Raw genomic sequence first — 15,648 nt, 5'->3', positions numbered from 1 at the left:
CCCCAAATAAAACTGAGTAATCATTTCCGATAGTTTACAGAGAGAATTTGATGCCGAATACAATTCTGGCTTCTAAAATGCTCTATCTGAATTTCGAGGAAATTTAGATTAAAATTGTATAACAAGAGGAGATATTTTAATTCATTTTAGCGCGATATATCTGTGGCATATGATACGTATTGGAAAAGTTTTATTTTATTAAAAAAAAAAATAAAAGTTTATTTTTAAAACTTTTAGTTCTCGAAAAGTATTTATTATTATTATAAAGAATAAAATTAATATGAGATTTTCATGACTAATGTTAGATCTATATTAAGTAATAGATCTAATACTTAGAAATCAAAAATCTTTTATTTTAATCTCGATTTTCTCAGATTTCAGATAGAGTAGTTTGGAAGCTGCAATATTATGAAAAATGAAAAGTTATAATTAAACCATCAAAAGTTACGAGCACACAATTTACATTTTTTAATTATTTATTCAAATGCAAAGATTTTTATTCAGGTTAAATTCCAATTTTATACAAAGTAATGTATTGAAAATAGTGAAATTAGTACAATAAGCATATAAATTAAAAACTTTTTTTTTAAGTTCGTTAATAATTTTTTAGAAATATCCGATGTTAAAATTGATGAAAATACAATAGCGAATCTAATCTAAAATTCGATATAGATTTTGCTCGCACGAACTTAATCCATAATGATTTAATTTACAATTTTCTTGCAATAGAGCCAATATTTGATCACGAAAATCTTATTAGTCCTAATTTTCATTAAAAAAAATCAACATTCAACTCTTTGAGATTGAAAGTTTTAACAACATACTTACAAGAAGATACAACCAAGTGTCCCCCTTCGTTTTAATAAGCTTTGAATATATTAATATAAAAAGATAAAAATAGACAAAAATAAGAAACATATATTTTTTATAAGTACTGAGTTGTACGTTAAGGGGCGAAAAACTATTTCTTAAAAAAAAGGTTATTTCCTTTCAATGTGAATATCATTTAAATTATAAAAGATAGAAAAAAAAATTTTAACTAAAAGTTGAGTGCTTTAATTCAAGAGTATTATATAATAATAATAATAATAATAATAATAATGTTTTTAATATCCTTTATTAAAAAAGATAATTTTATAAAATTAAAGAAAATTTTTTTATAATTATTATAAAGTATTTTTGAAACTATTTAAGCTTTTATTTAAAAATTTTTTTCCATTTTTGTAGTTTAGACAATATTTGCTTTAAAAGAAAATAATCGATATTTTTCAAAGGAGTTTTATACTCTTAACATGCGACTCCGAATTTATAATACAAAAAAATGTGTCTATTATCTTTGTCTGCATTTTATCATATCCAAAGCTTATTAGGGAGGAAAACTTAGTTACGTTTCCTTGTTAATTTTGAATGAAATATATAGGTTGTTCAGAAAACATTCAGCATTTATGATAGTACATCCCATACTGACAATAAGTAAAAATGTCTTAATAAATGTATGTCGAAAGCTCATTCGTTTCTAGCAATTAAGACAATAATTATATATTTTATTAAATAAACAATTTTGTATTTTGATATCCTAATTAACTTTTATTCGCCTCTACGTGTTGCACACAACGAAGATTTACCTCAATGTCTACAAACTGCGTTTTGAATATCCTCATTCAATTTCCATACACACTCTATAATGAATCATTTCACCAGAAATTAGTAAATTGTCATCAATTGATGATTGCGGATCTTTTTGGTGATTACACAGTTACAAATTGCTGAAATTGTCAGCGTATTATTCTAATCTAAGAAATTTGTAAATATTAAAATAAAGATTTTGCAAGATTATCCTCTTTTTTTACGTTTTGCATGCGACACATAGAAACTAGTAAGTCAGTTATAATATTAAAATGCTAATATTAGAAATTGATTATATCTCAGAAAAAATTGAGTTTTCGTCTTATGTTTACTAAGGATCTTGTGTTTACTACTTTTTACTCAGTATAGTATATACTACACTGCAAAACCAAGTGTGTAATTTTTACATACTTAAGTGTGTAAAATCTTGTAGTTCATATTCACTTTTTACACATTTTATCTGTGTTATTTTACGCAGTTAAATGCATTTTTTACACGCTTACACATTAAATTATTACACATTTAAAATGTGTATTTTTTTTATCAAATAATTAAATAAATGCCTTTTAGAGTCGACGCAGTTCTTGTGGCGTAAATATTCTTTTATTGTAAATTGCAGTAGACGTTTCGATTCTTGGATTGGATCCTCATCAGTACATGTATCTTAACAAATATTGTTTTACTTTAATCGCCGCAACATAACTTTAATATTCTATTTGCTCCTTCATTCTTGTTGAAATGATCAGAAAACTGATGTGTCAATTTGATTTGGTGAAGCATGTCTCCATGTTAACGAATAAATGTTTATGGAGACTATCCACATCTTATTGTCTCGTTTGATTCTTTCCTTCTATTTTACTGTCATTGACTTTATCAAATCAATTGACACATCAGTTTTCTGATTATTTCAACAAGAATGTAGGAACGAATAGAATATTAAAGTTATATGTTACAGCGTTTAAAGCGGAACAATACTTGTCAAGATACGTGTGATAAGGACCCAATTCAAAGGTCGAAACATCTACTACAATTTACAATAAAGAAACATTTATGTTACAAGAATTGCGTCGGTTTTAAAAGGTATTTATTTAATTATTTGATTATTTGATTTAATTATTTGTCTCACAGCCTAATATTCTCATTTATTTGTAACTTTTTGATGTTAGAAATAGGTTACTTATTATACAATATACTCTCGTTATTAATTTCTGAAAACATAATTTTTTATGTAACACTTAGAGTAATTGTTCTTTGATCTATTTAATTTGCCTTGAACGTTATGAAGATAATTTACCAGTTTTTGAAGAAGTGGATGAAATATTTATTTTTAACGAAGAAATTCTATAATTATCTCAACATTACAAACTGAATATTTTGAATTTATAATAAATTTATATTATAATTTTATCCATAAAATTCAATACGTTCGTAATTTATTAATGGTATGTATTTTCTAATTTTTATTAGAAAAGATAAAAGTGGATAAGAAAATAGTAAATCTTTAACTTTTTTCACAAAATTTATTATATTAGAAATTTGTGATTTGATATAAATTTATTCTTTGTTAAAAATAAATATTTCACAAACTTTTCCAAAAACTGGTAAATCATCTTCATAACATTCAAATAAAATTATGCTGTTACAATAATATGTGGTATCATGCATGCACTATTACTTTTGGTGATTGCATCATCAGGCAATGACAAGTCAGCCATTCAGATTTATTAATAATTTCATGAAATATTTTCTTTTTCTTTTTTTTTGCATTTGGAACGGTCAAACGCGCATATTAAGACCTTAAAATCGTCTATTTTACCTAATGCGATTATTTTGCAAATATATTTTTTCTAAAATGCAATTTTCTCCAAATGTGTAATTTTAAAATAAATCAAAAACTAAATGTATAATAATAAAGGAGGATGGGTAAAATAATCAAATATTTGCCTAAGCGATGAAACCTTTCTTATGCATGTTTTGTTATGTTTTTTGATGTGCTAAATCATTTGCAAACGTTAATTTCAAACTGATATGATTGGAAACTATTGAAAATCACATTTAAAGTAGCAGTTTCGTCGAAATCTGAACAAAAATTCAAGAGTAACACTTAATTCTTATCTTTTTTTTCTCTTTCTATCATCTTCTATCCCACCCCTCTACTCTTACTTAATCTAGTATCATCCATTCTGACATCACCTAATCTTACCCAGCTCAATATAACATCCCCAATCTAACACCCAATCTGTCCCAAACTATTTCACTCGTAGCATGATCTAGAACCAATAACGGGCGTGGCGGTTATCAGATCCCATGTTTGTGTATGTGTTTAAGAAGTTTATAAATTATCATTATGTAGTTTTAATTGCTGTTTGCATATTGCTACCATTATTTGTCTTATGCTCGATACTTGTGTGTGTGTGTGTGTGTGTTTAAAAAGTTCGTTATAAATTATCATTATGTATAGTTTAGTTGTCATTGTCATCATCATCATAATATCTTGCTGATTCAGGAATCACTTCTAACAATAAGTATGAGATAAATACCATATAATGGTAGCAATTTTATGCAAACAGCAGTTAAAACTACATAATGATAATTTATAAACTTCTTAAACACATACACAAACACGGGATCTGATAACCGCCATGCCCGTTATTGGTCCTAGGTCATGCTACGAGTGGAATAGTTTGGGTTGAACAGGTTGGGTGATGTTAGATTGAACTGAGTAAAATTAGGTGATGTCAGAATGGATATTAGATTAAGTAAGAGTAGAGGGATGGGATATAAGATGATAGAAAGAGAAAAAGAAGATAAGAAAGTATTACATACTCTTGAATTTTTGTTCAGATTTCGACGAAACTGCTACTTTAAATGTGATTTTCAACACTTTCTCATTATATCAGTTTAAAATTAACATTTGCAAATGATTCAGCACATCAAAAAACATAAGAAAACATGCATAAGAAAGGTTTCATCAATTAGGCAAATATTATATATTTGGTCATTTTACCCATCCTCCTTTAAATGTAAAAATTTATATAAACTTATCATATTGTAAATTTAAATTCATGTAATTATTATTTAAAAATATTCGGTGTTTTATAACTACATAGAATATTATACATAAGATAAAAGTTTAAGGACAAAATTCGTATTTTTGCCCAACCTTTTATCAAAAATCGCTAAGAATTGTTTTTCAATCTAATACACATTTTCTCATAATTACACGTAAAACTCATGTGTAAGAAGAGCTAAATGTGTAAAGTTATTTTATACGTGTACTTTTCACACATTTGAATTATTTGGAAATACGCGTTTCCACATTTAATACTACATGTCATATTATACACAGAGAAACGTGTTGAATTATTTATGTTTACACATAGCTACAACTTCCAATTATAGTGGCAGCGACAATAAAAGTTCGACTTGTAGAGGTCTAGCTACTTTAAATTCGAGTTGCAGAGGTAAAATACGAGTAATACATCAAAATATCTGACAAATAATTCAAGCTGAGGTAGGTTTTATTTTAATTTATAGAGGTTTTCCGCAATAGAGCGAAGAGAATGATCAAAATTTTTGTCTTATAGAGGTTTTCGAGTTCTAGAGGTTCGAGTTATCGAGGTTATCGAGGTTCGACTGTATTTTCAAAATAGCAAATTTCTCCAATTCATCGAGATTACGAATGTGGCAAACGTAATAGATACTAGCCCTACGAATGTTGAGAATTCCGATTAAACAATGTCGTTCTTGCAATTTAACTTTAAGTCACAGCGATCCTCGATGTCTCAAAACTTTCCCTCGAGGGCTTATCTCCCGAGCGGCAGACGTTGTCGAGATACACTTTTATCATAAATGGTGGTTATAGGCAAACTTGTCTCGTTAAACCAAAGTATTGTCTCTCTGATAAAGAAGAATGATTGAATATTTGACACCGTTCATAAAGAAAAGCATATCGCCTTATTTACGCGACGGCGCGTTCATTTTACTTTATAAAATTTCAAGTTGTAAAATTTATTGCAACAGTTTAAAAAATGTATGGATGGCCATTGGCCACGCTTTTACGAGATGGACCGCATATTATACTGGCAATAAAAACGAAAAAAAAATCAAAATCCGCTTCGCGAGTTTGCAAGTAAAAGATTGTTAAACGGGTCAAGTTTCCCTCCCGCAGCTGGTGTGCCTGCATTTAATCCGCATATTGCGTAGTCGCTTTTATAGACAATTTTATAGACAAATATTAAAAAAGGGATGTCTATACGCTGTCATAAAATATCCTTTGTCCTTTTGACGATATGTCGTAAAGTTGTCCATATTACATTTTCGCAACCGTTGCACGTACTTTATACTTTATTGAACATTTTCAGGTCATTCATATAACAGGCACACACGTGCTTCTGCGACGAATATTGTAGCGCTTTGTATGTATACGGTAGGCATTGAATATAAATAATATTTGACTATAATAAGTGTGTATTAATCGATGTGCATGTGAAACTGCGCTCAGTCGGTGGATAATTGAAATTTATAACTTTCGCCGTTACGTTGTTACGAACGATTATTGGCGAAGCTGCAACTTCGGCCGTATATTAAATTACTGAGCGATTCAACGATTCGAGCTTGAATTCGATTAATCGCGGAAGTTGCAAACTTCGTGCGGATATGTATGGATTAATCAATCATTTAAATCTGGCGGTGTGAATTTCGTGCAAGATCTTCGTGCAAGATTGAAAACTCTCTCTCTTTCTCTCTGACGGTAATAAAATTAAGATTCTCCGTTAATTAATGCGCAAAGAAAAAATTTATTTTATCTACACTTTAATTACAAATTCTTCCTCTCCGTGCGTAAAATCTCGCGTTTCCAAGACGTTACTGTCCGTTTATAAAGGCACGGTAAAGCGATTATTAATGCCTTTTGAGTCGGAGCTCGCAAATAAATTTATTACTACTTTCTTTAAATGAATAGGGAATCTCTCGCAGTAATTCCCTGATGCCGACTACCACGGATATATATCCAAATACACCGTGAGAAGTAAATATATCGAGCGCTCTGTATATTACATTATGTGAGCTGAACGAGCTAGCTGTCGCTCTAATTTCGCAGACATTGCAGCATCCGGCATAAAATCGCGCCCGGTTAATAATTTGGCACAAAATTGCGCGTCGAGGCGCTTCTCTTTTGATTAGGCGCTGTACCCGTCCAGTTAATTAATTAAACTTTCTGTTAACGTTCGTGGAAATAGCTTCAATTAGAGACTTCGAAATCGTTTAGAATTTAAAAGGCGGGAAGAAAAGGAGCATTTAGAGCATTTACTTCAAATTCAAAGAATCCACCACCGATCTTTCTAGCAAACATAGATTATAACTGCAATGTTGCAGTAACATTGTAACATTCCAATTATATTGCAGAAATATTACAATGCTGCAATATTATAGTTATAATCTGTGTTTGCTGGCAAATATCTGTCTTTTGGCGGCAAGGGGTCTTTACCGCAAAATTGTGCATTTTCTCAATGATACGTAACGGCTTACCTACAATCGCTCTGTGGCCTTTCACCCTTCGGCCGATGTTGGGCGAGACTATGCTCAGTCTATCGTTTCTCGCTCCCAACAGCGGACTTGGACTTCTTCTCGGTGGCGGATGCTCAACAAATAGGCCGTAACTACTGCCGGTGCTTGCGCCGTTGTTTCCATCGATGGAGGCCCCTATTCCTGTCAATCCCCATTCCGCCACGCTGTCGATCGAACTGCTCCTTGGCAGACAGGAACTCGTCGTACTGTAGTCTCGTCTGCCAATTGATATTATCTGATTAATACGAATAGCATGGAAATTGAAGCAAAAAAGATGTATATTATTGTATAATATTTAACACTAAAAGTACACACGCGTTTCTTACTCATTAAAAAATACAAACGAATATATAAGTTAAGTATAGAAATAAAAAAAATAATGAAAAATCAAATATTTTACCAGTACAAAAGACATAATTGTTAAAAACATTTTTAATTTAAAGTTTTGTTAATAGTTTTTCAATAATATGAATACAATATTAAAATTGATGAATATATGGAATGGATCTAATGCTCGAGAAATTGCTCGTACTTTAATTATTAAATATTAGCAATTATTATAACTCGTACTTTAATTGTCAAAAATTTCAAAGAATCCTTTCATACAAGAAATATAATATTAATTAAAACTATATATAATTAATAGTTCGATAATTCAATAATAGTGTTAATAGACTTTCTTCTTCACACGATATTTGTACGTTTTACATCTTTCTTCAATAAATAGATTATGATCATTATGGAAGACTTCTTTATTGTGCGTTTTTCCAGCTGCTTGCAATTTCGGGCGTATCCTCTACATCTAATTGATCACGTTTCACGTGGAAAGTTTGTAATCCATGATGAAAAAAAGCGAGCTCCACGCTCTCTCTTCGATAACAGCAAAGAAGTGGAATTCCGTCCATTCCGTGTGAATGACGCGTTGATGTGACAAGGATCATAAATCAAGCGATCGATGCATTTTCATGGGCGCGGTTCGCACCAACTGCTGGTGCATGCGGCTGCAGGGTGCTTTTCCCCGTTTTAAGCGTTTCCCCCGTACGACCTACCGCCACTCGAGGGTGACGGTAATTTAATATCGCCGAGACGGGAGCATACGTGTTTATAGTATAATGAAGACGCCAGATGACTCGAAGTGGGATGTCCTAGGTACGTCTACACCTACGCTCGTGTCTCTCCATCGCAAACCAAATTATTCAGTTCCCAATTATAATGTTACCATTTACATGTGACTGCGTGCAAAATTAGCAATTCCTCAGCCAGCCGGATCAAAAATCAAACTGATAGCAAAATAAATAATACGTAAAATGCGTGACGAATTGGTTTTTATATATTATTTATTTGTAACGTAGTATTTTGAATATTTTATGCATGCATCGTTCAAAATTATTTACATACGTTTATATGTGCTCTTTGTTTATTTCGTACAATACTATGTATGTACAATACTAACATTATTCTATAAAAGAAAAAATGCATCAAAATAAAGGTAGAAAAACAATAGAAAAGCTTGTTGATTTCAGTTACGAAAAAAAAGAAATTGTGTTGTATTATTACGTGTGTAAAAATTTTGATTTCATATTTCAGCAATCCAAAAAGAAAATCTTCAAGGTCGATTTGTTATTGAAAACAGTAAATATAAGTTAAAAATCGAGGAATGCCGATCGAGTTTTGCGTCATATTTGTTATTAATAAATTTAAGATTTTATAAAGTTCAAGGGATGTATGGGGAATGAGAAACTTTCATTACAAACAGATACCAGAGCCAATCCTGCTTAATATAAGAAAACAATTACACTCGTGCTTGAGATAAGTCTTGATTTACGCTGAAATTAAAGAGATCGAAGTTACGTAAATAGCATCAACGATAAGAGATAATTCAAACAAAACAAAAAGTCATTATGGTATCAAAATGATGTTAAATGGCACCAAAAATGATTATTAAATGTCACTTTTCGATCAATTGATTAATTTTAACGTTATCGTGGCCTGTTGTTCTACTTAGGAAGATACCGAGAGATAAGAACGACAAAGGGCCGCCCCTCTGGGCTAATTGCGTTCAATTCCACGAAAAGAGATACTTTTTTCGGTATTAACATTAGCGTGGAATTAACGAAAAAGCCTATTACTTTCATCGTGACGGCTCCGAGTACTTGGCCTTGATTCTCCCTCGTGAACGCAGTCGAAATACCGTTCGCTCCTTGGAAATAACTCCGTGACATTTGTATTTTAATTCTGGAAGCAATTTTCGTAACTGAAGGCATAATAATAATAATGTCAAGTCTATCGAAAGGGCAAGGCTGAGCGTTCGCAGAGAGGGATATCTCTAAAACAATCAGCACTTCTGTTCTCGGGAATAGAATTTGTGTGTTTACGAAATAGGAAATGTATTCAAGGAAAATTGCTTTCCACTTTACATGAAAACGGCCTATACGAGCGCGAGGTACCGCACCAGGAAATCTATCAAAGCGCTATTCATCGACACGATCGATAAAAGCATACTCACAATAGTATCACTAACTAGGAAACCGTTCCGGCGCTCGCCGGTCATCGATTTCAATGAGAAACCTGATGTCCGTGCCTTATTTGCCAAACGAGAACAATCATAATATTTTATGAAAACGCGTATGTACGCGCGGCGTCTATAGCCACACACGTGATCTCCTATTTTCAGTATCTTTCCCTAAGAAACGACATTATCCGTTATAATACAATCACTTTTCCTTTTCGAGGCCCTTTATCGTCCAGATGACTTATCGCCATCATTTCCGGAGGAATTCACTAAGCACGAGCGATTTATGCACATCATTACTTTACCAAGATGTTCCTTAATAATCTAATATTTCTATAGTCACGCGAAATAAATGTGCTCGATCATATCGCAAGTCATGCGAATAAGACCGTCTCTGCGGAGACGGGCAGATGTAGACAGCGTGATGAAGGGACTGCTGTCAAGAGGATCACTAAATAGTCAATTACAGATTATTTTGTGAATCTTTTGATAAAAATAGACACAGCCTTGACCAAAAATATTATAGGCACCTATATTATTTTCATTTAGCCGAAGTTCTTTTACCTAACGAACAATTCAAATCTTTAAAATATTTAATGCAGAATTTTAATATATCTCAGTGTTAATTTGACATGATATGATTATTTAAATATTTTATAATAAAAATTGTTATTTAATATTTTTTAGTGTAAAAATAATACAATTTATAAATAATTGAATAAATAATGTAGTTTTAAAATGTAAATTGTAAGATAAGATGAGTAAAAGATGGTTGTACGTATTGATTTAAATACGTACAACTACGTATTTAACATAGCAAATACTAATTTTACTAAAGAAATATGTTTCTTTTCAAAGTATTTCCAAATTGTGTCAGTATTATATTTTTGCGGTGTTAATTTTTAAATGTTATTTGTGTTATTTTCTAACATATTCATCTTGTGTTAAATTGACAACAAAAATTTGAGTGGACCGTTTGGGACACGTGAAATGTGTTAAATTTAATAACAAATTTTTTCTGTGTATGTACATACAGTTTAAAAGCTTCATAAAACAAAGAACAATTTATAGCGAATGTGTCATAAATCAATTTTTGAGCTGGAACATTAAATAATGATAAGGTACCTATAATACATTTGATTAAAGCTGTAAGATCAGGTTCGTTCCAGATAATAGGGAGATCCAAATTCAAACCTCGACTAGAGTAAAATTTTTCCCAATAAATTCTTTACACTACTTTAAAGATGTTTATTAGCATTAGCATTATTAAATTAAATAGTTATTTAATTTGTATTAAATTTGTATTTGTTTTTAATATTACTATTCCAATTTTCTATTAGAATTGTACTTCAAGACCAAAAGTTCGGCGATTTATAGTTCACAAAACCGGAAAATGTATATGAAATCACGTAGAAATAGGTATTATTAATCCTTAATACTTACGATTGAATCATTCATGTCGATTATAATTAGTTATAATATTTATTTACAATTTTTTAGCACATAATCTCACGAATGCTTTCTAAAGATGTTAAAAATGTAAGAATCGCTTAATCATTTTTATATACTTGTAAAAGTGATAGAAATTTATTCAGATACGAACAACCCAAAGTGTAGTCCAAACCAGAAAATCATCGTATGTGAGAATCACTTCAGAGAAAAATTTTTGGTACTTGTAACATATAATTACAAAGTACCATAATTATGATTATTACCTACTATAATGTTAGTAATAATAATTTTATATATATAGTTTTATCAACAAATATACAACAGCACCAAAATTCATTATACATTATAGTTATTATTACCATAAAAATGATTGAAATTATCATTATTTAACTATAATTTACAGTCATTTTTAGGGCCAACTATATAATATATATATCAACTATATATATACATATATTTATTGATAAAACTATACATATAATTATTATTACTAACATTATAGTAGTAATATTCATAATTATGGCACTTTGTAATTATAGTTACAAATATCAAAAATTTTTCTCTCAGTGTATTAACTAAGAGTTAAGATTCGGTCTTTGATCAAATTGTTAGACCGGATTAGTTCTACTTAATTGTATATTTCATATCAATCAATTTCCACTTATTATTCTAGATCAAAACTTGGAAAAAATCGAGCTTATTCATATTCGTACTTCAATAAAGAATATGCAATTTCTTCGATGCTTTACAACGGACCGGTACAACGGCCAATCCAAAATTTAATTCTGATCCGGCGAGGACGCTTTGCAAAGCAAATGTTGAGTGCGATTATTAAGCAGTTTCCGCCGAGCGGAACGTTTGTCTATTGGCCTTCCATCTAATTTCGTATTCCGTCGGATCTAACTGATATATCTCTTTGTGTCGATCGCTGATTGGAGCCAATCTTGCCCCATTTGCTCGTTACATAGTAGGGTACTTTTGACCGAGGTTTCTTACAGTTCTTGAAAAATACAGCCTTCATTTGCTCGTCTCGCAGAAATTATAATATCCGTCCCATTTAGTTCGTCCAATCGTTCTTTTACAGTCAGATCAGGTCAGGTCAGGTCTTGGATCTGATCGTAGGCGGTAATACGATTGCAAGGGACGTGGCGATTTGATTTTCGCCGGAACGGTGAACATCAAATCGCGGCGCGGGCGCGGGCGCGGCAGCGGCGCTTTGATCGAGATGCGCGGCACGGTAACGTACCTCTCCCAGGAGAGCCGTCGTGGAATTTCATCGCTCGGCGTGAAGCTCGGCCGTTGGTTCAGGAGCCGCGCGAGCCTGTTGAGGGGCTGTGAGCCGCCGCCGATGTTGCTGGCGCTCAGCCTGCCGCTCCTCGCTGAATGCTCCTTGGAGGATTCCCTGCTCGCTGGACCGGAGTCGGAGACGCGGCGTTCTGTCACAGAGGAAATCCGACATGAGGAATCGCGCGACTGGACGCGCAATCAACGATCACTCGGCGAGCTGCCCGGGAGTCAATACCGGCCGCGTAAAATCCATCCCCGGCAACTCCCTCGGCACCCTCACGAACCTGCACTCGCGCGTTTACGAAGCGAATGAGTTTTGTGATACCGTTCTCGCAATACGATTCATGTTTCTTCAACATCGGATAATTCTAAAAACAAAATGTATTTTCTGAAAGAAAAGGAGAATCATTATAAAATATAATGTACAATTTTTCAGCGATATTCCATGATTTTTTACACGATAAAACAGAGTGTATAATAATTCTATTGTTGAAACATAACATAAAGTGCGTTACTCGAATTTTCATTAAATTGGATGTATGTACAAACACTGCATATATGTGTTAAAAAAAGTACTTTATACTGAGAAAATAATATACTATTTGCAAAAATACGACTGCGTCGTTTCAAAGTTGCATGTGTTACCTGGTTTGTGCATATAATTAAAAATTCACTGAACTTTTGCTCACAGTTTTTCAATGACACTACAATAATAACTTCGTTATTAACATGCTCAAACTCTGCGTTATATAGGTACATTAAGAAAAAATTAGTACATCGTATATCTAATCTACTCATCGATAGTCCTAGTAGAAAAATTACGAGTAGCAATCTCCTATTGGAAGTCTACTTAGATTCGCATGCATAAACGGGAAGAATGAGAGAGAGAGAGAGAGAGAGAGAGCTTAGAAAAGTGGGCATATATGTATAAGGCTGCGAGAGAGTAGCATAAGAACATCAGTTTTTGAAGCGTAAACGCGACTCGGTGCTGAAAGCCCCAATATATAAACTCTCGCGAGAGAGTCCCATTCTACGACTTATCCCATAAATTCTTAGTACCTTACCTATCGTGTCGTCCGTAAAGGATATTCTCGGTGTAAGAAGCTTGGTACAATGGGAAGCCGTGCTTCCGCGCTTCGCGCAGGTCGTATTGTCCGTGGAAGGTGGAACGACCGATATCCCCGTTGTTACCGCTGGATGCGAGCGAAAGACGACCATGATTAAATGTAAGAGGGGCTGCTTTAGGCGCGTATTCTTAGCGAGAGTCGAGAATGTTTCTACTATTAGATAACTTTTCAAATTTACGACTAAATAAATACTAGTAAATACCGAAAGAATACTTGGCTTGCGGCAATTTGAAATGCTTACACAGTGATAGATAAATGCATTAACGACGTGCAAAGAGGACTAAGTTATACGAATATAATAAGACGATTATTAATTTATTTATTACTACGATCTTTCGTAAATATTAACATTTGCTGTCGCAATCTGTTGTTTCTCTTGCGACGGGAAACGGTTAGTAGGAAAAATGTGATAGAACAATACGGTATAAGGAGCGGAATTGTATTCGCGCGAATCAAAAGCGGATTGCCAGCGAAGAGAGGATGCAAGAGGAGCGTTTTAAGATTACTGCGTATACTCGAAACTGCCTCGCGAAACGCAACTCGCGAAGGAGAGGCTGCAAGCAACGGTCGTTGCAGAAAGGGAGGGCCAGAAGAGAGACATTATCGTAACAAATGAATCTAGGCGCAACACAATGATGGCAGAGTACTCGTACGAAAAAAAATGTAAGGCATTCGCGGAAGAGGATAACAAAGTGGTATTAGTCTCTTTAATAGTCACCGTTGTAACGGGCATCGATCTGAGCTTGTAGTATGTTGAGGCCGGGCACGACGATGGCTGGTAGTGTTCTCGAGCGCAAGAGCGGCGCCGGGCGTCCCCCGGGACCGCGTGCCGATCTGTTCTCGGGTTTGCATTCCGGCACGGGCGCGCTGCAACAGAATAATTATTGTCAGCGAAATTATTGTCACGAGTCATTTAGTAATCCGCGGTTATGCGTTTATTACGTTATAAACAGGAATTGGACTCTTGTTACTTACTTGTAACGCCGTTACCGTTACAGTTATTTTTTTGGTAATGGATTTTAACGGCATTAATCTATTTTTTTGGTAACTGCAATGGTAACGTATAGTTACATTTTTTCGGTAACGGTAGCGAATTATATAGTTACTTTTATCGTTACTTTTTGTATTTATGACACAATTTTCGTATATATATTGAATCTTCAGTCTTAAGCTAGTAGTATTCACATACCTAGTTTACTCTCATTTTAAGATTGTTTAAATAATGTCTTAAAATATTAATATGGCTCTGTGATTGGTTTATAACATTAATTTTAAGAATGCCATAAGTCAATCAATATCACAAATTAAATTGACAAGTAATTTATTAAGATATTTACGTTATAAACATATTAAAATACTTTGAAAAATTTATTGTGAAAAATATCAACTGAATTACGTTTCAAGATCGACCAAAAAAATTTAATTGATACATAGTTTGTAGAATTGGATATATATATAAATTTACTTTGAAATATTAAGCACGAAGTTGGAAGCTCTACCTTATATCGAAAAGGCTTTCCTTTTCCTAGTTGTATTTTTATATATCGGTCTAGTGTCATTGTTGTATTAGTTTTATTAATATTAAAACGAAAAATTGCATCTTAAATTATTTAGACTGATTTTGTTTCAACATTAAAAAAGTATCGAATTGTTACTTTTTAAATAACGGTAACGATAATGAGTTATTTTTAAAAATTAGTAACTAGTAACGGTAATTTGTTACTTTTTTTAACTCGGTAACGAGTAACGATAACTAGTTATTTTTAAAAAGTAACTTTCCATTCCCTGGTTATGCGTTTTTTTACATTATAAATTATTCATAGATATATATATATATATATATATATATAGTATTCGTGTTTATTGATGTCAAAGTAACGCGATAGCGTATAAATTAATTGTTAGTTAGATAAACTATAACTGCACACGCACGCGGTCGCTAGATCATTTAATTTTCACAGTCGCTGTAATATACGTGCAGACGGATGTTACACGAGTCCGTGTCATGTAATTTCGCAATTCGCTAGATTGACGCGATATAATCGCGGTGTGGACGTAAATTAGATCAATAATAAT

At 32.6% G+C, this 15,648-nt stretch overlaps 2 protein-coding genes across 2 annotated transcripts in view; both read right to left on the bottom strand.

Annotated features, from left to right (window-relative positions):
• The window catches only part of LOC105449062 (ankyrin repeat and fibronectin type-III domain-containing protein 1), a 72,978-nt gene extending 60,519 nt beyond the window's left edge, over positions 1-12,459 (bottom strand). Inside the window, exons 1-2 of the mRNA XM_011688058.1 lie at positions 12,405-12,459; positions 7,156-7,412 (exon numbers count right to left, since the gene is read on the bottom strand). The gene's annotated coding sequence lies outside the window, so the exon portion shown is untranslated. The remainder of the gene's footprint in view (positions 1-7,155; positions 7,413-12,404) is intronic.
• Positions 4,089-15,648, bottom strand: part of LOC105449149 — a 14,091-nt gene continuing 2,531 nt past the window's right edge. The window contains exons 4-7 of the mRNA XM_011688150.1: positions 12,681-12,813; positions 12,405-12,594; positions 7,156-7,412; positions 4,089-4,141 (exon numbers count right to left, since the gene is read on the bottom strand). Coding sequence (XP_011686452.1) covers positions 4,089-4,141; positions 7,156-7,412; positions 12,405-12,594; positions 12,681-12,813 — 633 coding nt within the window. The remainder of the gene's footprint in view (positions 4,142-7,155; positions 7,413-12,404; positions 12,595-12,680; positions 12,814-15,648) is intronic.

Source organism: Wasmannia auropunctata, unplaced genomic scaffold, assembly GCF_000956235.1.
Source record: "Wasmannia auropunctata unplaced genomic scaffold, wasmannia.A_1.0 LD336078.1, whole genome shotgun sequence".
NCBI lineage: Eukaryota > Metazoa > Arthropoda > Insecta > Hymenoptera > Formicidae > Wasmannia > Wasmannia auropunctata.
This window is presented reverse-complemented; position numbering and strand designations above follow the sequence as displayed.